Here is a 24,616-nt window from a genome sequence, read left to right as displayed (position 1 = left end):
TTATCTGAAGGATACGAAGATTTTCTCTCCACTTTCTCTCTCTACTTTCTCTCTCTAGAATTTTTTCTCTCTTCATGAATTTTCTCTCTCTAAAAGTCTTATGGATCAGTGGAGGATCCAAATACTTAGACAAATCCTAATTTTGGTTAATTCTAAGAGAGGTCCTAGATTTGTGTTATTAGGATCGATTACCAGTAATTTTCTTCATATATGATTTTATATTTGATCAGGATTACGAAGAGATATGATTGTCTGCATAAGATGTCAAGTGAAATATTTTGTTAAAGAAATTCATAAATTAAAGAAGAACATTGATTTCTGTGCTTGGATCAGTCATCGATAAAAGTAAGAATCCCTGTACATGATCACCATTATATATATGCTATTTTACTGTTGGTCTTGCATTATTGGTTTTGCATCGTCGGATTTGAGATCGATGAATTTATTATATCTGAGATATTGTTATTTGATTTTGAGTATGAATATGTTATGTCAATATATATGTATCAGAGATTGATGGCATGATTATATGGATATGACATATCTGAATTGATCATAATGCAAGTCGGAATTGATTTGATGAAATCAACACATAATGATTAAATGAAAAGAAAGAGATATATGGTATGGACTAGCCTTGTCATGTGGAACAGCCGGCCAGGAGCTTATGCCTGAGACAGTCCGCCAGGAGCTTATGCCTGAGACAGCCCCCACTGGCTTATAGGTGGATCAGTCGGCCAGGAGCTCATGTCTGGGATAGTTCGCCAGGAGCTTATGCCTGGGACAGCCTCTCACGAGCTTTCGTATGTGGGATAGCCGGCCAGGAGCTCATCCTGGGACAGCCTTGAAAGGCTTTTTATGTGAAAATTGATTCGGATGATGACTGAGGTATAGATTTGGATAGTCCAGAGCCAGAAAGAAAAGGTTAAAAATCATGTGATTATGAAAAGAGAAATGAAAGATAAGATGTGAAATAATTGTTGAATAAAGTGTTTCACCTGTTAACATATGATGATGCATCTATTTTAACAAGACAGTAAATTTATGAATGTTTGCAGTATTCTGAATATTGAACATGAGATTTTGTGTTTTATTGCTTATTCTTATTTTCAGATTATATTACTATATCAGTGTGATATGGAAATTCTTACTGGGCTGTAAAGCTCACACCTCTTCATCTTTCTTTTTCTTTTCAGAGATACAAGATGCTCATGATTGGCTATGGTATTGGATTGTGGGTGAGCAGATGTGTAGATAGAGTATCATAGTATCTGATCAGAGAATTGAAGAAATTAAATTTGTAATTATACAAGATTTTAGAATTATTGTTAAAATTAATTGTTATGGATGTTAAGGTTGTAATAATTTATTTTTGGCCTTGCATATTCTTTAGGGCTTGCTCTAAGAATTGTGCGGCCATCACGTATCCGATCCAGGTATTGGGTTCGGGGCGTGACAATACTGGTACTGGTATCGATTGATATGTAGTATAGAGAGCATGCCGACACTTAGTATGCTGTTTCTAGTGTGCCAATATTGTAATAGAATAGTATTGTACAGGATCTAGTGCTAATAGATGTACTTTCTCGCTAAAGAATGAACCATATGAACTTCCAAGAAAGTTAGAAGGAAGCATAGGTTTTTACCCCCAAAAAAGGGAAGCAGGGGTTCTTGCTGAATCTATAAAGGGCATTGATAGGTTCTGGCTGTTTATTCTATGTTATATCATTTTTCTTTAGCTGTAGATTTCTTTTAACTGATGTACCATATCTTTTACATGTCTTGTGCTTTATTTTTCCTTTCATTTCCTTCATGAAGGTGATTAAGTAGTTGCCTATTTGTTTCCAGAAAAAATGAACAGAAATTTCTTTTAGTTCCCTTTTTTTTTGTTGGAATGCAAAGGAAATGAGACTCTTCCTCCATAATTTTATTAACAGTAAATGGTTACAAGCAAGTTACATGTTCAAATACAATCTGAAGGATGTGGAAAGATAACAAAAGTGGGGGTGGTGAGAGCAACACAACTAGAAATGCAAGGCAGAGAGTTTGGTGGAAATGTTCTGTGGCTATCCATTGATCTGGCTGAACAAAGGTTAACCCACAAGCTGCAGGAGTGAAGGATCTTGAAGAGAATGGAAGAAGTTGAGGCCTGCCATTTCAAGAAAATCCCTTGAAGTGAAATATATATATATATATATATATATATATATATATATATATATATATATATATATATATATATATATATATGAAAAAAAAATTAACCTGGAAATCATATAGAAGAAAAATCAAATACATACATTTTATGTACTACAGTATTGGTCTATAAATCTTCTTTTGTGTTGGGGTCTAAGTAGAGCTTGTTGCGATCTATAAATTCTGAGCTTTTATTCTAATAAAATAGGGGTAGCTCTGCTACCTCTTGTTCACATCGAAAAAAAAAAAAAAAAACTACGGTACTGCTCAATCAATGTTCAGACGTTTGTGCCGATTAGCCTAACCTTAGCAGGTTGGCATCTGCATGCACTTGGAGAGGCCCAAGGCCCAAAACTTCCGTTCTTCACCAAAACACTTTACTGAAAAATGTTAAACAATAAGAGACTTGAAAGCAGCCGAGCCGAGACCCTAAACTTTATAAGTATTTCATATACTGTTCGAACTCTCGCGAAAGCTGAACCTTAATAAGAAGAGTGATTTGATTAAATCAAGAAGATGAAATACACCAGGAGTCTTCTTGGAGTCTCATAACACATTAAAACAAGCTGCCTCTGAAGTTTCGAACAGCAATAATATATGCTTTCCAATACGTGTGAAATGAGTCAAAAAATTGACTATATGTTGTATCTTGACTAGTAAGACGGTAACCCCAACTCCAATCCTCCTGGTGCTCAAGTTGTTGGCATCTTTTAGCAGAATTCTTCTATGAGGACTGATAGGATTTGACACTTCAAGATTCGATTCACATTGAGTCCATAGCGAGGTTCGCGATAAAAAATGGAGTCCAACGAGATCAAGAACACCTCAAACGGAGCTCGGACGGAGAAGATACATGCTTTGAAGTCGGCACACAACACGAGACGGCAGAGGTCGTCGGCGGAGCGGCGGCGACGCGGCCACAGGCGGCGGGGCACCGCCCAACGCACGGCAGCAAGCGGGCCAGCTGCACAGGGTGCGGCCCGATGCGAGGTGCGCGGCCCGGCCCAGGCACGCACGCGTGACATGGCCCGGGCCCAGGCACCCGCCGCTGGGCCTGGTTTTCCCGGTCCATCATGGACCGGGTGGTCCACGGCCAGGTCTGTGGACCGCATGGGCATTTTCCATGCATTTTGCATGGCCCACTGTACTATTTTATGGACCGACGTGCAATCAGAAGGTGTGGGTTGATCTGGGATATGATCCGACGGCTGAAGGGGTTTGTTTGGGCCTGCTTAGGAGATCTAAACCTAATCTAATTAGGTTTAAGACCTTTAAAAGGCCTGTGCGTGAACAGGGAAGGATGCGGCTTGGTTTTTCTCACAAAAACTATGAGACTTGTGGACTTGCGGACCCGAGAGAAGAGAGAGAGTCGTACGCTGAGAGAGAAGGAGCATGACTCCTGAACAGCGGACAACGGTCGCTTCATGGGTTCAGAGGAGTCTTTCAAGAGAGAGCTTTTGTGAGAGAGAACTTTCTGTAAGAGAGAAATTGGATGTATGAGAGTTGAGGGTGAGATCTCCTCTTGTAAATTTTTTTTTCTCATAGTAAAGTTTACATGCCCCGTAGAGGCGAGCCCTTTTGTGGCTAATCTACGTATTTTGATTTTTTTTTTATTTTATTTTTTCTTTCTTCTTGCTACATCGTGCAGTACCGAAAAAGACTTGGGAGGTGGTGTCCTGGCCAGACATCCACCCAACAAGTGGTATCAAAGCGAGACGGTACAAGAACGCAGATTGCAGCGGTGGAGAGCAAGACTGAAGATGGAGAAGATGGGAACAATCAAGATGGAGATCAACAAATTTGAGGGTAAGAGCAATTTCTCCTTGTGGTAGGCAAGGGTGAAGGACGTGCTCATCCAACAAGGGTTGATCGATGCTCTCTTGTGCGAGGAAAAGCCAACCACCATGGAAGTGCGGGATTGAAAATGGCTATAGATGCAGGCAATGAGTACCATCCGCATGTACCTAGCAGATAAGGTGGTGATCCATATGCTGAGCGAGACTTCTCCGACGGTACTGTGGTCGAAGCTCGAGGAGTTGTACATGGTGAAGTATCTCACCAACACTCTTTTCCTCTGAGGGTAGTTTTACCGACCACGGATGGCTGAGGGACAGAGCGTGCAAGAGCATCTAAGCTACTTTCAGAAGATCCTCACCGACCTCCTCAGCGTTGGTGAGAATATTGAGGAGAAGACCAGAGCGCTGATTTTGTTACCGTCGCTTTCACCTTTGTACGAGTCCTTAGTGACTGCTCTTCTAGTGGGGAAGAGTACTATCAAGATGGACGAGGTCACCGCGGCGATACTACAGAACGAAGTTCTCAGGAGGGAGAATCCAGCTTCGAGCTCAGGTGGCGGTAGCTCAACTTTAGTGATTTCTGGAGGAGCAGGAGACGGTAGACGGAGCGACAGGAGATCGCGACGAGGGCGGTCCAAGTCAAGGAGGGACTTGAGCAAAGCCAGGTGTTACCGATGTGAGGAGTTGAGGCATTTAGCCAGAGTTGCCCTCAACTCAAAAATCAGACGGTGGCTGCTGTCGCGACGACCGGCAACGATTCAGATGGAGATGTCCTGGAGATATCCGACGAGGTATCTACTTCTTCCTAGCAGTAGATATTAGATTCTACATGCACCCATCATGTATGTTGCAGAGAGGAGCAGTTTGACTCTTTGGAGAACAGTGAGGGCACTGTATATCTGCCGGATGAATCGAGCTGTGAAATCAGAGGCATTGGGATGGTTAGCTGGAGGATACATGATAGTGTAGTGAGGAGATTGGGGGAGGTCCGATATAATTCGATTTCAGACAAAATCTTATCTCACTTAGTAGACTGGATTCGAGAGGCTACAGGATGGTAGTTGATGGAGAAATCTTGAGGGTGCTATGCGGCGATAGGATTGTGCTGGAAGAGAAGAAGGGGAGCAGAGGACATTATTATCTGGCAGAAAGCCCAGTGCGAGGTGGAGCCTAAAACGAGATAGAGCTCTAAGTGGAGGTAGATCGGGCACGAGACAGGAGACTCGAGAGGACGAGAGGTGACGTTGCAAGGTGAGATTTCTATTGCCGCAAGATGATGCCCCGAGTAGGTCTCAGATCAGGAGGAGCACAGCATACGATAGAGATGGGATCGAGCAGCTTGGCTCGACTCCCATGTTTGTCAATCCGTGATCAGCAGGCGATTGCCCTAGGGCACGGGAGGAGATCCAGAAGCTCTCAGAGTTTGGAGGAGGCTGAATATCGAGTCGAGTTGGAGATTGTTAGGATTTGATGTCTTGAGATTCGATCCATATTGATCCCACAGCGAGGTTTGCGATAAAAAAATGGAGTCCAACGAGATCAAAAATATCCCAAACGGAGCTCGGATGGAGAAGATACGTGCTTTTGAAGTCAGCACGCAACCTGAGGTAGTGGAGGACCATCGGTGGAGCTGCGACGGCATGGCCGCAGGCAGTGGGGCGCCGCCCAGTGCGCGGGCCAGGCATGCAGGGCACGGCCTAGTGAGGGGCGTGCGGCTCGGCCCAGGTGCGCGCGCGTGACGCGGCTCGGGCCTAGGCGCTCGGTGCGGGCGCGGCCCAAGCCCGCGCGCATGGGCCGGCCCAGGCCCAAGCACCGCTGGGGCCTGGTTTTCCCGATCCACCATGGATCGAGAGGTCCACAGTCGGGTCTGTGGACCGCATGGGCATTTTCCACCTATTTCACGTGGTCTACAGCACTATTCCGTAGACCGGCACGCGATCAGAGGGCGTGGGTTGATCTGGGACTTAATCCGACGGCTGAAGGGGTTTGTTTGGGTCTGTTTAGGAGATCTAAACCTAATCTAATTAGGTTTAAGGTCTTTAAAAGGCCTGTGCATGAACAGGGAAGGGCGCGGCTTGATTTTTCTCACGAAAACTGTGAGACCTGTGGACGTGCGGACCCGAGAGAAGAGAGAGAGCCATACGCTGGGAGAGAAGGAGCAGGACTCCTGGATAGTGGACAGCGATCGCTTCAAGGGTTCAGGGGGTCTTTCAAGAGAGAGAGCTTTTGTGAGGGAGAACTTTCTGTGAAAGAAAAATTGGGTGTACGAGGGTTGAGGGTGAGATCTCCTCTTGTAAAATTTTTTTCTCATAATGAAGTTTGCATGTCCCGTGAAGGCGAGCCCTTTTATAGCTGATCTACGTATTTTGATTGTTTTTTGTTTTATTTTTTTTTTCTTCCTGCTGCATCGTATAGTATTGAAAAGATCTTGAGAGGTGATATCCTGATCAGACATCCACCCAACAAAGACCATCTCAAAATATGCACTTCTCATGGCATTTGTGAAAGCGGTCAAGAGCCGTCGCCCTGCTCCCTATTTCAAGTTCTTCAGAGACACTACACATGGATCCACTGAAGACCCTGGCTCGATCACAGCATTCTTCAACTTCTCCAATGTGATGCATGGTTGCTCTCTACAACCTAGAGGCTCTATAAACAAAGCAATTTTTCCCTGATATTGAAATAACCTTCTGACTAGTCTTTTTAAATGAGGTATGTAATTATTACAAATGGTATCCGGCCCATAACTCATGTAGACTATGAGATATTGTAGTATGAGTTTATTGAGTTGACCACTGACCGATCATGGTGTTTATGGATGGATGCATGAACTTGGACATAATGGCTCTGCATAACCCCACATATCAAAAGAAACCGTTCCATGAATGGATCCATGGAGTTGCTGCTCTTCTAATTCGTCGGTGAAGTGCTCTTTGTCGTGCAATAGCTCTACATCTGAAGAAAACTGCTCTCCACATGTCAAAGGAAATCTTGAAATCTAATCCTGCAACTATGAAATAGAAAAGCTTATCGAGAAAAAGGCTTGCAGAGGACTAAAAAGTGAAAAACACAAGAATGTAGGAAACATGATTAAAAAATGCTGGTGCTTGGGTGGCAGGCTATTGATGGTTACAAATATGAGTTTGAAGATGTTCTGCGTGGCTAGGTGAGGCTTGCATATATAATTTTCAAATCAGCAGCCGGCTGCCTTGATGCTGATAACTACGGTCACCTGGTGCTGTTGGAAAGAAAGGAATACCTGGTTATTTCTGGACAAGATCTCCTCTGTTTCCTTGACTGCTGTCAAAGGCCTAGAGTTATTTAATGACTAATCCATTCTCTATGGACATAAATAACTGCCTGGCTTCTCTAAGCTATGCCATACATCAAAGATTTCTGGGACTCTTTGTGACTTTTAAAAGTTCAATTGCTATCATGAGGTGTGTTTTTCTAGAATTGAAGGCTGTTCTATTCACTGGTGCTGCTGGGTTTATAGGAGTGTAAACTTGGAAGAGCCTGGAAGTTGGAATTCTGAACTCCTCTTCTCCTTTGTTCTTGAGGTGGCTTAGGCATGGTATTGATGTAAGCTATTAGTTCAGATGACTCCTTTGCCTTGGTGCAGTTAGTCTTACTCTACTAGACTAATTTCGATCTGTGCCTGGTTTCCTTTGGTTAGTCTGGTGGTGTTCACTTTGTTGGCTTTTTATTCTGCTCTGTCGCACAACATTATTCTTTATTTCTAATAAAATTTGGGTTATCTTACCTCTCTTTCACTCAAAAAAAAAAAGAAAAAAAAAAAGGTATAATTTTGGAATAAAGTAGCCGTGCTCTTTATGGTTAATAGAATGAGTCTAAGTCCACTCGAAGGAGGGCTTTGTCCAAAATTTTATGCAAAATGGTAAATTGAAGAGCACAAAATAATTTTATACTTCACCGTCTTCTTCAAGAGGCATGCCAAAAATTGTCCCATATTTAGTTGTGGTAGATCCATAACAATTTAATCTTTTAGTTCAATAAGTCCAAGCTCTTACTGCTGCAGTACAACAGCTTCAACATACCACAAAATATTAACGAAAGGCAATTCTTTAAAAAACTCTATCTCAACACGGTCAATAATCAATCCATAACAATCAGTCTACTGCTGGAATCATTAACACAATTTCATATCTTGATGGAGGAGGGCGGCTGAGAGTCCTTTTTCGAAAAGATAGGGACGGTATCTCTAGTCCCATATTGGTTGCTAGTCAAGAGAAAATATGGTTTATATGGATTAGAACCTTCTCTCCCCATGTTAAAAGATAAAATGTAGGATTCCAAATACCTAAGGCCCACTGAAGCCTAAGCCCACTGAAGCCTAAAGATGGTCGTGAGCCAAAGTAGATGATACCTCATATATGTGGGTGGGAGCGGAGTTAACCCAACCATCCGAGCCATCCGACCCCTTCACCGCAACAACATCCATCCAAACAAGATCATATGTAAAAAATTATCCAAATGAAGTCATGAAGTCTGACCAAACGAGGATAAGAAAAAATTAAGTTTGTCCAAATGAGGTCAGAAAAAGTTCAGCTTTGAAAATTATAACCAAAGCAGGATAACTTAGCATGAGACATTTGGATAAACTTAGTTTGGACAAACTTAGTTTTTTCTTATCCACGTTTGGTCGGACTTCATAACTTCATCTCCTTCCTTTTCAAAAATGATTAATATGAGACACAATCTCTGGATTGAATCTCAAAAATGATTAACGTGAGACATCTGATCTTCGGATTGGACCTCACGATATAGAATATCTGATCTCTGGATTGGACCTCACAGATATTCAATCGGATATTCAATGTGAGACATCTAATCTTCAAATTAGACTTTATGGATCTTTAATGTGAAATGCCTGATCTGTAGGAACCTCACAAAACATCAAATTGATAAGTTCCAACATAAATTCTCAAACGATATGCCCTTGAAAGGGAAGAAGATGAAACATCTCAAGATAGAACTTCTGATGCATGAAAGACTTGATCTACCCATAACGACATCGATCAGAGGTATTTCTTAAACCTCTATTACATTTAATTTATTAAGATCAGCTTGTTCTTAATTAATCGACTTATTTCTTCAAATCATATCATTTTTAATGTTCTGAATTTTATTTATTATATTAAGCCACATCAGCTTCATGATTGATCCAACTGAGGTCAGATAATACTCATTATAAATATAATTACCTAAATCCTATATAGGATAGTTAAAACTAGATCGGCTATGTGAGATCAGATAATATATATATATATATATAATATATAAAAAAATAATATATATATATATATATATCCTTGATAAGATCCGAGGTAACCTCAACAAGATTTGAGATGAAGAAAGTCAACCTCGACAAGATCCAAGGTGAAGGAAGCCAACCTTGACAAAATCCAAAGTGAAGAAAGCCAACCTTAACAAGATCCAAGATAAAAAAATCCTTGACAAGATCCAAGATAGAAGAAGCCATTGACAAATATATAATCTTTATGAAAAATTTATCCGAAGAGATGTAGTGGTTCACTTGAAGAATCAAGCAGCACAAATTTGCCACATCGAACAAGCTAAAATTTTTTTCATGGACTACTTCTCTTGTCCAAAGCAATATTTTCGGACTCAAAAGTAGTAGGCATCTATTGTGGGGTCATACCACCTCAGCCGATATCCTCAAGACTCATGCTTAAGAGCTCTCAGATCAACAAAAATATCGATGTGAGCCTTGACTGTGGACCTCTTCAAAAATCCAACCTCATCATGAGGCTGACCTCATTAGAAGACCAAGCTCATCAAAAAGTCGAGCTCATCAGAAAGCCAACCTCATCAAGAGGTCGAGCTCATCAGAAGGCCGATGTGATCAAAAGACCGAGCTCATTAGGAGGTCGAGCTCATCATAAGACTGACTTCATTCGAATGCCGATATTATTAGAAAGTTGAGCTCATCAAAAAATTGACCTCATCAGAAGTCAACCTTATCAGAAAGCCGACCTCTGGTTACATGACAGTATCAGTTAAGATTGATTTGTTGTCGATATGCATCAGTCGAGATTAATAAATTACCGATCTGCAAGTGAAACATCATCATGTCACATCAGCTAGTTTGAAGGTTCACCAAAGCTGCATTAATGCAGATCGAATGATTACCGATCTGTCGATATGATATTTAATTCCTAGCAAGGAGACATCAAATTTGACTAACCTTATCAGGCTCATGTCGACTTGCTTAATTTATATTAGCGGGACATCAATTTTAGCAAAACTCTCACTCAGCCAGTAAGACTTCAAGTCAGTTATCTTCCAACTATGTTACAGTTGTGTTACAGCTATATTACAGCTATACTCCACATGAGTAAATAACCCACAATCAGTGGGTCATTCTATTATAATAAATTTATAGCCTAACAAACAGATCCTCCAAATCAAGTGATTACTAACTGCCTAACGAACTCTCTTTATAGATTAACAGCTAAGTAACCTCCTCTATATAAAGGGAGACAAGGGAATCTAACTTCTCTCCATTTTAATTTTTATTCTTTACTCTCTATTTTCTTATTTTTCACTATTTGTTCTAAGGTTCCAGCTGACTTAAATATCGAAGGGTCCTAAACTAGAGGATACCCCATGATTTTAGGACTTCTTTTACAGGATCACCTATAGACTTATCAACTTGATCCTCTTCAGCTCTCCAACTCGGTTCAGCACCAACCTCACGTTCTTTCTCCGAGCCTTGCAGCAATAATTTCAACTAATAAGATGTAGACTATAGGATTATTTAGAGAACAAACATTTCATATGTGCTGCCTAATAGGTGGAGAGGAGACGTTAAAGTCTCCATTAGTTTAAACTAAACCAAGAATTTTTGTTGTTTTCTATCTTCGTCCCATCTAAGTTCTTTCTCTTCGAATAAAATGAAGAGTGAGAGGCTTTGCTAATTTACCCCACTCCCTTCTACCTCTATCAGGTCATCCAATGCCATGCACCACAATCGGTTCTTCTCAGAAACCTAATTATAGCCGCACCTCTTCTACCACCAATACTGCTGGATCAGTTCCATTTGCTGTTCCTTGTGGCCTTTCTTAGCCATTCTCTCCCCAATAAAAATAAAAATAAAAAAAAAATCGCTTTGATGCAGTGATGGATAAAAATATTTTATTTTTTCATATATTTAATGTCAAATACATAGAGGGACTGCCTTTAGATGTAGGTATAGTCTAAAAAAAAAAAATGTCTCCTTCCTGATTCTTTCGACATGGTCCACTGGGTTGGCCTATCCCTCTTGCATGATCTCCTTTTTCTCTTCACCCCTCCTCTTTTCTTCCAAGGATCTTGATTTTCCTTCTCTTCTCACCCACTCTCTCTCTTTCCTTCTCTCCTTTTTTGAGTGGTGTAAGATCTTCCCCTTTCGCTATTTATCTAGAACCTTTTTTATACCCCATCATTGGTGTAAGCTATAATGTCGAGTTTGTCATGATGATAATCTCTCTATCTCAATCTTGTATCTATCAAATTTGGCCTTGTGTGGCCCATGCAGGTGTATGTTTAGTTCTACATTGGTTATTCACCAAGATGATATTGAATATTTATAGAACTTATAAATCTAAATAACATTCTCCGACTCATCTTGTCAAATGAGATCCTAAGTTGCTATAAATGATATTAATGAAAATCCGATCTATGACTTATGTGGACCAGAGGATACTATAGAATGGATCTATTTAGATTGACTATAAGTTGATCATGGTATTTGTAATTGAATTTAAATAAATTGGAACTTTTAGCTTGGCAAAAATGTTAAAGCTTAAATGAAAAAAATATGTGAGGAATCATACAGATATATGTTTAACACCATACAGGTTATTTACTGAGAAGATTTTGAATATTTGTATAGGATATAGAAATCCAAATAATATTTTTTAGTAAGTCTTTTTTGATAAAATTATTGGATTGTTATAAATGGTATTAGAGCAGACCTGATCTATAACCTATGTGGATTAGATGATGCGACAGCATCGATCTATTTAAATTGATCATAAGCTAATCATGATATTAGTGATTGGATTTGAATGGATTTGAACATTTAGCCTAATGAAAATATTAGGACTTAAATAGGAAAGAGTATGAGGATTAGTGCAAATGTGTCTTTAATCTCACATTCGTTATTCATAAGAAAAATCTTAGATACTCATACGGAATTTAAGAAATCTCAATAATATAATCTAAATAATAATTTTTGACTATCTTTTTACACCAGCCTTTCTCTTCTTTCTCTCCCTCCTCTTTCTAGCAACATCGTCTCTCTCCTCTTTAGCAATCGATGGTCCAAGGTAGCGGCAAACTAATCTCCATCTGAATTTTTAAATATAAATTTCAAATTTCAAGACTTGTATGATACGGAGGAGATTTGAATTTGGAATTTGTGAGCTTTGTTGGATGACTCTAAAAGATTGAAACTTTCCAACTTTTTGCAATCTTTTCAACTTTTTTTCTTTCTATCTTATCTTACTTTTCTCCTTTTATTGTATCTATCATCTTTAATAAAGTTCAGTGAGGCTTTCCCCATCCTTTGCCCTATACATATATATATATATATATATATAATATATATTATATATATATATATATATATATATTATATATTATATATATATATATATAGAGAGAGAGAGAGAGAGAGAGAGAGAGAGAGAGAGAGAGAGAGAGGAAAATGAGATCCAAAAATAATGTATTCAAATTTGAATTAAAACATATAAATATTTGAGAAAAACTCAGATTAGATAGGTGTTTTAATTTTTTTTATTCATGGAATTAGATAGGATATGCAGGAGGAAAAAGAAATTGTGCACAAATCCCACATTTGACCACTTATTGTCTAATTTGAAACCTAAAGGAACCATTTTGATTGAGATCAAATGGTAGTGACTGCTGATATGAATGAGGATGGCCGTTGCTATGCTAGTCCTGGCCGCCGAAGAGGATGCAAGAAGATCGCGATAGGTTGGACGGCGACAGGAGATAAGAGGAGAATCGACAACTATAGACTGCGAGCGTAAAGTAAAACTAGAATATCATGGATTCTATATTCAGGGTCAAATGAATGGAAATGTCTCCGTCTTCCCTCCATGTATCAGGCTGCGATCGCATCTTGACAGGCCAAAGATCTAACCTGAACCCAAGAAAGAGAGCTTAAATGGTCGAATTAAAATAGGCTATGTTTTGGGACCGATAAGGATGTTTAATTTACTAAACACCAAAGCATAATACTCTGTAAGCACCTACCCTTCAAATGACAATATTAATTCTCATCATTAATATGGTAGGAAGAAGTGGGTTTATTTATTTTTATAAAAAAATAATATTTATAACGCAAACATACATCCACGACTACATCCATATGATTCCTTTATTTCTAATTTAATAAAAAACTATCTTTAAGAATAATGCTTATCTCTTCCGCCACCTTCAGAAGACATGTTCAACTCATGATGAATTTTATTATGGTACTCTTTTATAATATTTTATTATAAAAAAATTTAAGATACTATATATTATTATTTTTTATATATTTTATTATTTTTTTAAAATAATATTTTATTTTATTTTATTTTTCTTTCTTCCTCCTCCTCTTCGTGGCTTCACCGCATCCAACCCCCCATCTCCGCCGACGCCACCTTGGCTCCTCCATGCTACCCCTCACTCCTTCCCTCCAACCCCCCGCATCTACTCTGCACCACCACCCGACCCTCCTCACACCTCCTCCACTTCTCTGTATGCCCCCCAAACTCCCCCCCCAAAAACCCTCCTAGTGGTCCGCAGCTCCTCCACATGCTGCCCTCCTCCCCCTCAGTGGTCCCCCGCACCTCCTCCACTTCTCCACGCCACCCCCTCTCCCAGGGGTTGCTCAACACATATGGAGACCTAAAGCTAAATACTAGAATGAGGTCTTTTTTTAATTAAAATTTATGTAAATTTTTTACTAAAATCTTATTTTTCTAGCTTTTTGAGATGCAAAATTTTTAATTAAATTTTTATAATCAAGTTCTTCTAATATTTCTTTTTCAATTGATAATATAGCCAATCTATTTAATCTTCTTGAGACATTGTTGATCTTAAGTAAGATTTTAATAATTTTAGTTTTAAAAAATTTTATTCTGCCGAAGCAGCACTTATTGGAATTGTTAACATTATTATAAAAGTAATATATACATTTGAAAAAGAATCGAGTTTTTTATGATTGAGTATGTCCATTGGACTGTTATATTCCACTTATATAATTTTTTTTTAAAATTTTTAGCTCTGAAAATAAATCTAAACCATCAATATCATAGTAGTTATTATATTTTAAGAAACATTTAAGATTAAGGTAATATTCTTTTAAACTATCATTGTCTAATGATTTTAATTTTTTATCGTTAAATAGAAAATTAAAAATATTTTTATATATCTTAAATTATTCAAATCTACTTTGGAAGGAAAAAATTGTTTAATCTAATATATATAAGAAATAATCAATTCTAAATGATTCTTCAAGAAAAAAACTAATAACTATGGAAGCCAGTGACCGTGCGCGCGGGCAGAGAGAGATGGCGAGATGGCGAGCTGAGAGCGGTGTTGGAATGATTCCCCTCTCCCCTCTCCATCTTTCTCTATCTAACTATCTGTCTTATCTACGGAGACAGTGTACCAGCACACAACTCAGCCATTTACTCCCTCTTTGACTTTTTATCGCTACAGAGGTGCGCATAGAAATATCTAATTTCCTATGCTGTATTCCAAATCCATAAGCACAAAAACCTCGGTGTGGAAGGCAGATCATTTGTACCCAAAGAAATTCCTACGTGGGAGGTTTGGTCCGCTTGGAAAGAAAGCAAACCCAACAGCCATAAATGCTTTATATTGGGAAGTGGAGAAATAGCTCCTTAGGAGGCCGTACCCCATAAAGCATGGAATCCTAAGCTATACTATAACGGTGGCATGCCTCTGCTATGAGGAGAGTTAACCCCGAAGACCGCATAGCTATTAGTGGGAAAAGAGGAAAGGAAGGCAACCCATGGCTTGAGATTGTTTGCGATTAAGATACTAAAATAGTGAAACCAAATAGATAGTGGGGCTTAAAGCAAATGGGGGCTTAAAGCAAGGGCTTTAGTGGCCTTACCCTTTAACCGGCCCTGCCCTCCCCCTCCTCAAGACTGGCACCTCCTTCGACCCACCCGCCAAACCCTGATGGTCTGCGTCTCCCCCACACCCCCCTCCCAACGGCCCGTGCCTCCTTCGAGCCACCACCACCCCCTAACCCCCTTGTGGTCCGTAGCTCATCCATCCTTTTTCTCCGCATTCGGCATCAGCACTAGCTCTCCTCTGTGCTCCCTCTCACTTCCCCACCCATCGACCTCGGCCCATTGCTTCACCACACTGTCGCTACCGCACATCCGGCCGTTAATGGCTCATGCCTTCTCCGCATCGTCGTCGCCACCCTCTCAACCTCTGGCGCTCGCGATTTCACCCCTCTCTGTGCAATGGCCCAAAGAGGAAGAGAAGATTTTTTTTTAAAAAATTAATTATGAATTAAAATAATTTTAATTTTTAAAATATTTATTATATTAATTATATATAAAAATATTTTATCAAATTAAAATATAAATGATTCGTATTTAATTTGATGGTTAAGAAGAAGAAGAAGAAGAGAGGAGAAAATTGATCTTTGGAGCACCGCAACAAAATCCTCTCATGATATTCGAGGCTGTCAGGGACAAAATCGGTATGGAAATCTCAAAGGATTAACTCGCCGTGTTGAGAAAACCACGCGCCTGTGCGTTTGCCTGCCACTATCTTTGTCTCTTACAGGGCATGTCAGGTGTATCGACACGCTGGATATCCAATCCAATCTGGTTCAAAGGGGATGGATATTTTTAATATAATTAAAATCCGCATATAAATTCTAGATAAAATATATGAAAAGAATACAATAAGATATGGATAATAATATACTGCACCATTTGATATAATCATAATTTAATTTTTTTAAAATTATAATTATTTTAAAATATTTATATGATAATATTTTTGTCCATTCTAATCCGATCCAACCATTCTATCAATTCGATCCGACCCATATTATCTATTTTTTCCGGTCCAACCTAAGATAGGTACTGAATAAATATGTCTATAAAATTTCAAATTGTAGGACGGATGTGGGTATTAGCGGACTTTATCCATATTGGATCCATGGCATCCCCATCTCTTACCCTAAAACTAAATTAAAGCCAATTAGGTTAAAAATCCTTAATTTAGTAACCAATAATGGTCCTTAATTAATCTTTAATAAATTAAACCCGCTTCTATTCTTCCCCCCGCTCTCTTCCCTTGCCATTTTTCTCTCCACCACTCCCTCCGTTTCTGCTCCACTTCTTTTCTCTTTCCTGGCATCGAATTCCGGCGATGGCGGCGGTGACGACGAGGGAGGAGTACGTGTACATGGCGAAGTTGGCGGAGCAGGCGGAGCGGTACGAGGAGATGGTGGAGTTCATGGAGAAGGTCACGGCGACATTGCCGGAGGGTACGGAGCTCACGGTGGAGGAGCGCAACCTCCTCTCCGTTGCCTACAAGAACGTCATCGGCGCCCGCCGGGCCTCGTGGCGGATTGTCTCGTCCATCGAGCAGAAGGAGGAGAGTCGCGGCAACCAGGACCACGTCGCCGCCATCCGCGACTACCGCGGCCGGATCGAGGCTGAGCTCACCAACATCTGCAACGGAATCCTCAAGCTTTTGGATTCTGCCTCGTCCCCTCCGCCGCCGCCGCCGACTCCAAGGTCTTCTACCTCAAGATGAAGGGCGACTACCACCGCTACCTCGCCGAGTTCAAGATCGGATCTGACCGCAAGGACGCTGCCGAAAATACCCTCAACGCCTACAAGGCTGCCCAGGTGCCAATCCCATTCCTATCCGATCCGATCCGATCTTGCTAGGGTTAGGGATTTCAGATCGGATCGAGAAATTTTGGTTCTTTTCTGAAATTGATGCTAGGTTTGATTAGGATTTGGGATGTTGGTTTGATGTTGGATCTGCAGGATATAGCGTTGGCGGAGTTGGCACCCACGCATCCAATCCGGCTGGGGCTGGCGCTCAACTTCTCGGTGTTCTACTACGAGATCTTGAATTCTCCTGACAGGGCTTGTTCTCTTGCCAAGCAGGTGAGCAGATCGGATCTTGTGCTTGTTTCTGCTCTTTGTTAAATTGATGATTATATTTGCTCTTGGTTTTTTGATTCGGATCTGTAAAAATGAATTATATGTAAGGATTCTTTGTTTTGGTCTTGTGATTTAGTTAGTTGTTCGTTTGATTGGAATTGGGAACGGTCTCTTTCTTAGGTTGTCTCGAATTCACTCTAAGCTTTTGACTTTTATGAATAGCTCCAGTTTTTTTGATAAGTGACATTGATCCGATTATAATTTCTCCAATATAGCTAAGATTTATCAACAGGACCACTGATATTTAGGAAAATATGAGATAACTTGAATAGAGAAAGTTAGGGGATAAAAATTTAAAGAGTGGTCTGATCTCAGAATGATCTGTACGATATCTCTGTATTTCTAGGTCATCTGCTATTGCATGATATTCTAAATTAGTTTATTATGAAATCAGCTTTGTAAACGATATACAGGACATGGATGCCTCCTATTATGGATGTTTATGGATATATCATCGTGTGATGCCAAAAATTTTCCACTGTATTCAGGTATTATCTGCCACATGGTTTTCAGGATATAATGTGAATTATATAGAAAACGACTATGAGACCCAACTCTATTACCAAAAGAAATCTCTGCGCTGATAGCCTGTCACATGGCTCAAGGTCATTGATGTGTTCCATGGTGGTTTTGTGATATGAAGAACCAATTCCTTTGTGCCATGTGGCATGCCAGTGGTGCATCCTTTTTTGCTCTTTGGTGATAAGGTTGGCCCTCTGGCATTACTTGAGATAATATTAAAGTGGGGATAACTGGTAGAAGGTTGTGTAAGCAGTGTGCTTGTTTCAGTTCACCTGCTTTAGCAGGAGGTCATTCTGAAATTTTTATCATGGAAGGTTATTTGAGTGGGCCATTGTGGTGCATCGACAGTATGACCTGGCTACTAGATTTTTACCATAAAATCAGCTGATGGATATAGTCATCATCTTTTTCTAGTTGTGGTTCAAATATCAGACCTTGTTGTTTTGGATGCTGTGATCATTTTTCCAATATGTTTCATAAATATCCTAATTGCAGTGGATTGCTAATTTGTAGTCTTTCCAAAAATCTACTACATTTCTTCCTTCTTTTGTTATTGTTCAATATCTTAACTAAGAGTGCAGAAACTGAGTACTTTTGTGCTCTCTTGTTCTAGTTCCTGGTTGTCCAGATACAACTTTATCTGGGTGTCCCATGGTGGACATACAGTCTTGTTTCATACCGTGCCCATACCATAGAATTGTTGTTTTTTGAGTTTCAGTTATTACACAGTGATGAAGGTTCCATTCATTCATTTTCTCTGTTTTCTGTCAGAGCTTATCAAATTGTTTGGTGTATCTGTGTCTCTGTTTCTGTTGAATTATAGTATGTACCTCCATCGAATTAGGTCACTAACCCACTAAATGTTTTTACCATGAGGATGTACCTGGTGCAACAATTCCTATATGATTGTTTATGTGTTTTTTTAAAAAAAAGAAAAGTTGTTGATTCTTTACAATTTATGCAATTTGATCTCCATTGTGGATATTCAAAAATCAAATGCCATCTTCCTAGCTAAGATTGTGTCCTTTGCCTATGGTTATTCTTCTGCAGAATTCATGTAGTCATAAAATTTGACAGATCATCTTCTGTTGTGTGATCGAAGTGTGATGTAGGGTTTCTGCTTTTATTTTGGCCCATGTATCTACTTTAAGCTCTAAAGGACCTTGCAAGGTTATCGGTTCTTAAGCTGTTTTAATCTTGTAATTCTACAGGTAATTCTAGGTTAATGTCTTGCTCTATGCTGTTATCTGTTGTAAGGCTCAGATAGAGAGGAGCTCTCCAATAATGGGGTTTCTGTCATTTGTACTTCGTCTGACTCATTCTTGCAAAAAAAAAAAAACCTAAACTATTTAGAGGGGGATTACAGTATATCTTGATTGCCTTATATTGTATAAAATTTACTGAAATTACACTCATTTTTACTTTTAGGCTTTTGATGAAGCAATTGCTGAGCTGGATACTCTTGGAGAGGAATCTTACAAGGATAGCACACTGATCATGCAGCTTCTCCGTGACAACCTTACCTTGTGGACTTCAGATATGCAGGTCTTGCACACAGTCTGATGAACATCGTCAATATTCTACCTGCCATATTTTAACTTTATCTTCATCTGCAATTCAGTTAAATGATATTCATATATTATCTACAGGATGATGGGGCAGATGAGATCAAGGAGACAACCAAACGTGAGGACGAGCAGAGTAGCTAAGAAAAAATGTCTCTTAATGCTGCTCTGTGATTCTTAGGTGTTTCAGCTTGCAGATTGACCACCATCTTCATTACCAAGTCTCTTTTTTTTTTTTTTTTTTTTTTTTCTTTTTTTTTTCCTGGCTTGTGTTTTAGAAAATCCTCCGTGTTTCATGTCTCTTCTGTTGTTGTTGTTTGCATTTGACTATGCTGAAAAAATTGCTATTTAATGTTTGGCCTTGGAAGTTCCTCTCGTTTATGAGATACAGTGGCTGTATTGCTTATATGATATGAGGAGCCTAAAAGAATTGCTATTTTATGTTTGGCCTTCTACATTCTTGTTAATAGTACTCTGGTGAACTTCCCTGATAATTATCAACTTTTAGGATGTCAGTTGCCCAAAAGACCGCATGTATCATTTTATCCTATTAGTTTGAGTTTTATCCATGTTTATTAGATACGATCCAAGTTATACATCTCGATTAAATTTAACTATTTCGAATTCATGACGTGGATAACCATGTTGATATGACTAGGTTAAGTGGCAAATCATAGTGGCGGGCAAATGAGGCATTTTTTAGAGCTTGGTTGTTCCATCTCACATTCTCATGTATATGGTAAGAAGGCTGTACGGTTCTTATAAGGAAGGCCAACAGTAAGATTTTGGTCACAGCGACCTGGTTAGGGTCGGTTGGCTAGAATAGTCTTCTACTTTGAGCAGTGTGGTTTAATTTGGAAGAACGTGATTGATCTCCTGAAGAGACAACGTATGATTGAAGCTTATCTCATTAGAAAAAATTTTCCAAACTTTCAAGAAGTAAAGAAATTTATATGATAACGAAAACTTATTTAGGGATTTTTCCTTAACACTATATCTAACATATTTTTTTGCATCTTTGCATCAGATATGACATGTATCAGTAAGATATCTTGAAAAATATCAATCTAAGCTTCTGTTTACAATTTTTCTTCAATAATTCTATTTCAAATAATATGGTAGGGTAAGGAAGAATTTATAGAATAACAATAAAAGATACAAAATTGTGTACTCAGAATATTGGATAATAAAAGGGCTCAGGGAAGTAACTTGAGCATGGTAAAAAGTATGAATGTTACAAAGGATGTGTTAAATTTCAAAATGATAGATTGAGAAATAATTTATCAGAACTGTAGACATTGTACAAATGAAGAATAAGTGATGGAGAAAATTGATAGGCATGTATAGAAAAATCTATATAAAAAGGAATGCTTGAAATATTATTGGAGATGGCCTTGAATATAAATGTTTGGTGAATGAGGTTTGATACACAACCCTCAAATAGATGACAAGGTAAGATGGTAACAGTTATTATTAATATGGACGATTCGGTACTACACAATTCGGTAATGCTTTTTCACTTGAGCTCTCAGAAATAACGAGAACTTGGGGGCCTAATTTCCTTTTTCTTTCAAGATAGATTATTATGTTAGGCCCATTTAAAATTTTGCTGATATTCTGATCTTATAGTTTTTTCCCGGAATTCACTCCACCCTGAAGAAAGGCTGGGCTGAGGCTAGATTCAAACTCAACTCTTTAGGATCGCTGCCATCGCATTTTCTCTATATTTAACATGCATGGCCACGGAGAAGCAACCAATCTGATATATGAAGCTTGTGTGGGCCATATTCTTTCTTCAATCTGGCAATGAATGTGGCAGCTTGCTTTGCTGCTAAATTCTCTTAATGGTTGTATCAGCTACTTGAGTTCAAATCCCATCTTTATTAAGGTTTAAGGGGTTATGAATATTTTAGAAAGGATTTCTTCTCTTGCTAAAGTGTAGCCCCTTCTTTTTGGTAAGAAAAGTGTAGTCCTTCAACTAACGTATAGATTGCCTTTCCAGCTCTTGTGATGTAACAGCATGACTCTGCGAGACCAGTGGATGGCATCTGATAGCTCTTGCGATTGATGTAAGCGCAAACGACAAGCCACAGCAGTGATGCATTCGGTTGTGATCATTCAAGATAAATCTGCATTGGGTTGTGAGTCATTCATGACAGATCGCGTCCAAGTCGAGGGGCCGCAGTGAAGCTGATCCACAAGGTTATTCACTAGATTCCTTCAAAATCTAAGAGGATAAGATCAAGAATAGTGCCATGGAGCAACTCGTGTCGGCCATAATTATTTCTTTTTTAAAAAACTAACAGTAATTTTCTTTGGATTCACGTATGGCCCATCGAAGGGCAGTCCCGTCCACACTCTTCAACATAAAATTTGTAGGCGAGAGGACGAAGATCACATCTGTCGGAAAAGCAAATGTGGGGTCAAGAAACGTTTGGGTTTGTAACAATCTAATGTAAGAAGGGTCGGGTTCCCTCTGTACATTTTACTGACATAGCATGCGCCTTTCTTCAATTCTTATTGGTGGCGGTGGAATATGTGCGGTCCCACCAAGGTTACTTCCTCCCCAATCCGAGTGAGCAAAATGCACTTTTTGACTACTTTTGTGACAAAACTGTCGTAAAGCCCGCCACATATTTCATTAAAAATAAAAAAAAATATAAAAGAGAAGCGGGGGGGAGGGGGTGCGAAGAGAGAGAGTTTAAAAGGAAGGCTGGGCCTATCATCCCACCCCCCCCCCCCCAGAACCAAAAAAAAAAAAAAAAAAATCCTAATATAAAGAAAAAATCTAACCTAATCAGAACAAAGAAAACCTCTTTTGGGCAGCATCCTTTATCTCACCGTTATCAAAACCTAAATGCTGTCGCACTACAACATCTCTATGGCTCAGAGGTGTTTGACACAATTGCAAAATGTTAGTTCCCTCATCTAAGGAGCTCGTGCATTGATTATGTTTTTATTAGATTTGTACATATATGCTATATGCAAGAATTACTATAAGAGTATTTAGTTTACCACTAGAGTCGGAATCAGAATCAGAATTGAAATGGATGAAATGAGAATCGAAATAGCCATATCCCTTAAAATATTTAGTTCCCGATCGAAGTCAGAATCAAAATTAGAATTAGAATGAAGATTTGAATCCCTAGAGGAGAATCGAGATTGAATTTTAAAAAAATTGGACCATTTTCATTCTACCCTAAAATCGAAATCAGTATGAGACTCCCCCCAACTATTTATAAAGTAATTATCAACTTAAAAATTAGCCAATTCAATCAAAACCCATCCTTTATGAAAATTAGAATCATGCCTCTATCCTACATTAGAGCAATGAAATAGCTGATAATCTACCAAATCCCAGTTTCTTTGGTGATTCTTATTCAGATATGAGGATCTCTTAACCTTGGATTGTGATTCAAAAAAATTTTAAAAAAAATCTTCTAGCTAGTTTTTTTTAGTAATATTTAGATCGTTACAATATTATTGAAGATGTAAAATGGCATTCTTATAAGTTTACGAGGGATTGTTTGATTGAGAGGAGCACAATGGCAGATCTATTGTTGAGCTCTCCCTAGAAAAATTTTTACTGTGTTGCCCTTTGTTTCGTATGAATGATGGATTAGAGAAAAAATGATAGAGGAGGAAGGATGGATGGATTTTCTATCTATTCTCTCATATGTTTGGTGAAACATGAAATGATGGATAAGAATGATTTTCTCTTTTGTCTGACATAGGAGAAATAAAAAGAATGATGGATGGTATCTATATGATATTTTAACTAAAGTATCATTCGATACAAAAATATTCTTACTAATTAATAACACTTATTTGTATTAAAGAAGTAGAATAATATATAGACTTATAATTTTTATAATTTATAATTATATAAATATTATATAAATATTTAATTTTAATTTAATTTAATTTAATAGATGATTACATAAATAAATTGTATATAGATCAATTTATTTATATATTAATTATATTAATTACATAAATAATTAATTAATTAATAATTTAATTTAAATAGTTAATTAATTTAATATAGTAGTTAACAAAAAATTATTTACTAAAATTAAAATAATTAGTAATAAAATTTATTAATGGTATAGATAAAATAAAAATATATAGAAAGAAAATAAATGAAAAAAATGAAGAAATGTTATAGTTTTGTAAAAAAAATTAATGAAATGTATTATTATCAATATAGAAATCCACCTCATGTGCTTCGTCAATCCTTTCATCACATCCTCATAAATTGGAAGGATGCAAATTACTGGGCTAAAATGAATAGGTAATTCCTCCTTTTCATCCATATCTTCTTTTAATTTTTTTGAACCAAACGATGGATGAGGACCATTTGCCTTTTCAACTCTATTTATCCTCCCTCTCATGACCCCAATTAAATATAAGGTTAAGAATTATTTTAGAAGCTGAATAATAGGTGGAATTGCAGGGTAGCATGAACCAGGATAAAAAAGGAAATTTCCTGCACAATAGAGGGGCTGCTGAACATTAGCGAGTAAAAAATTCTAAGCTCAGAAAATCGAGGAAATGCAGATTGCATCTGATCTGTGAATGCTAAGGCGGCAGAGTATAGAACGAATCAAGGGGAATATGGGACTGTAGATCAGACTAAGACAGAATTTGAGGAAATCGCAGTCGGCAATTCCCTAATTAGGCGTGTCTTTTGTTTGGATCAGTGAAGAGACCACGTATCATCTATTCCTCGCGCGTGGTTCCATCCATTGTTTATGGAAGGCTTTGTTGATAGAGTCAATATCGTAATCCTGCCCAGGTCAGTTGGAGATGGGGAGTTTTTGGAGTTTATGAAATGTTAGACCCAAACAGCGAGTGCATGGATGTCATCGTCTCAGTGCTTTAATCGTTGATGTATTTCGCTGGACGGAAATGTAAGAACTTTTTCACAAATCAAAGTGAAAAAAAGCTACTGATTTCGAGGTGTTTTGTTCTTAGCTTTTTAAGTGGAAAATAGTGAGAAAAATCTTTCTTCTAAAACCTGCCTTGAATCATTCTAGATCGAATATGCAACTCTTGTCATTCGGATAGCCTCGTTGATGTATTTGGCTGGAGAGAAATAGAAGAACTTTTCAAAAATCAAGTGAGAGCAGCTGGGGATGTCAAGAGGAGTGTTTTGTTCTTAGTTTTTAACTACTGGACCATAGTTTTTTTAAAACAATAACCTCTCTTCTAAAACCTGTCTCGAATCTTTATAGATCTGATATGTAACTGTTCATCCTCG

At 38.5% G+C, this 24,616-nt stretch overlaps 1 protein-coding gene across 1 annotated transcript; it reads left to right on the top strand.

Moving 5' to 3' along the window:
• Positions 1-16,361: 16,361 nt before the first annotated feature.
• On the top strand, positions 16,362-19,794 carry LOC105056773 (14-3-3-like protein B). Its single transcript, XM_010939077.4, is given in 5 exon segments — positions 16,362-16,791; positions 16,794-16,942; positions 17,087-17,209; positions 19,217-19,333; positions 19,438-19,794. Coding segments are annotated over 5 exon segments (783 nt in total). The 5' UTR covers positions 16,362-16,457; the 3' UTR covers positions 19,498-19,794.
• Positions 19,795-24,616: the final 4,822 nt, after the last annotated feature.

This window comes from Elaeis guineensis, chromosome 13 (assembly GCF_000442705.2).
Source record: "Elaeis guineensis isolate ETL-2024a chromosome 13, EG11, whole genome shotgun sequence".
NCBI classification, from domain to species: Eukaryota; Viridiplantae; Streptophyta; class Magnoliopsida; order Arecales; family Arecaceae; genus Elaeis; species Elaeis guineensis.
Note: the sequence above shows the minus strand (reverse complement) of the source record. Positions and strands in the feature narration are given on the sequence as shown.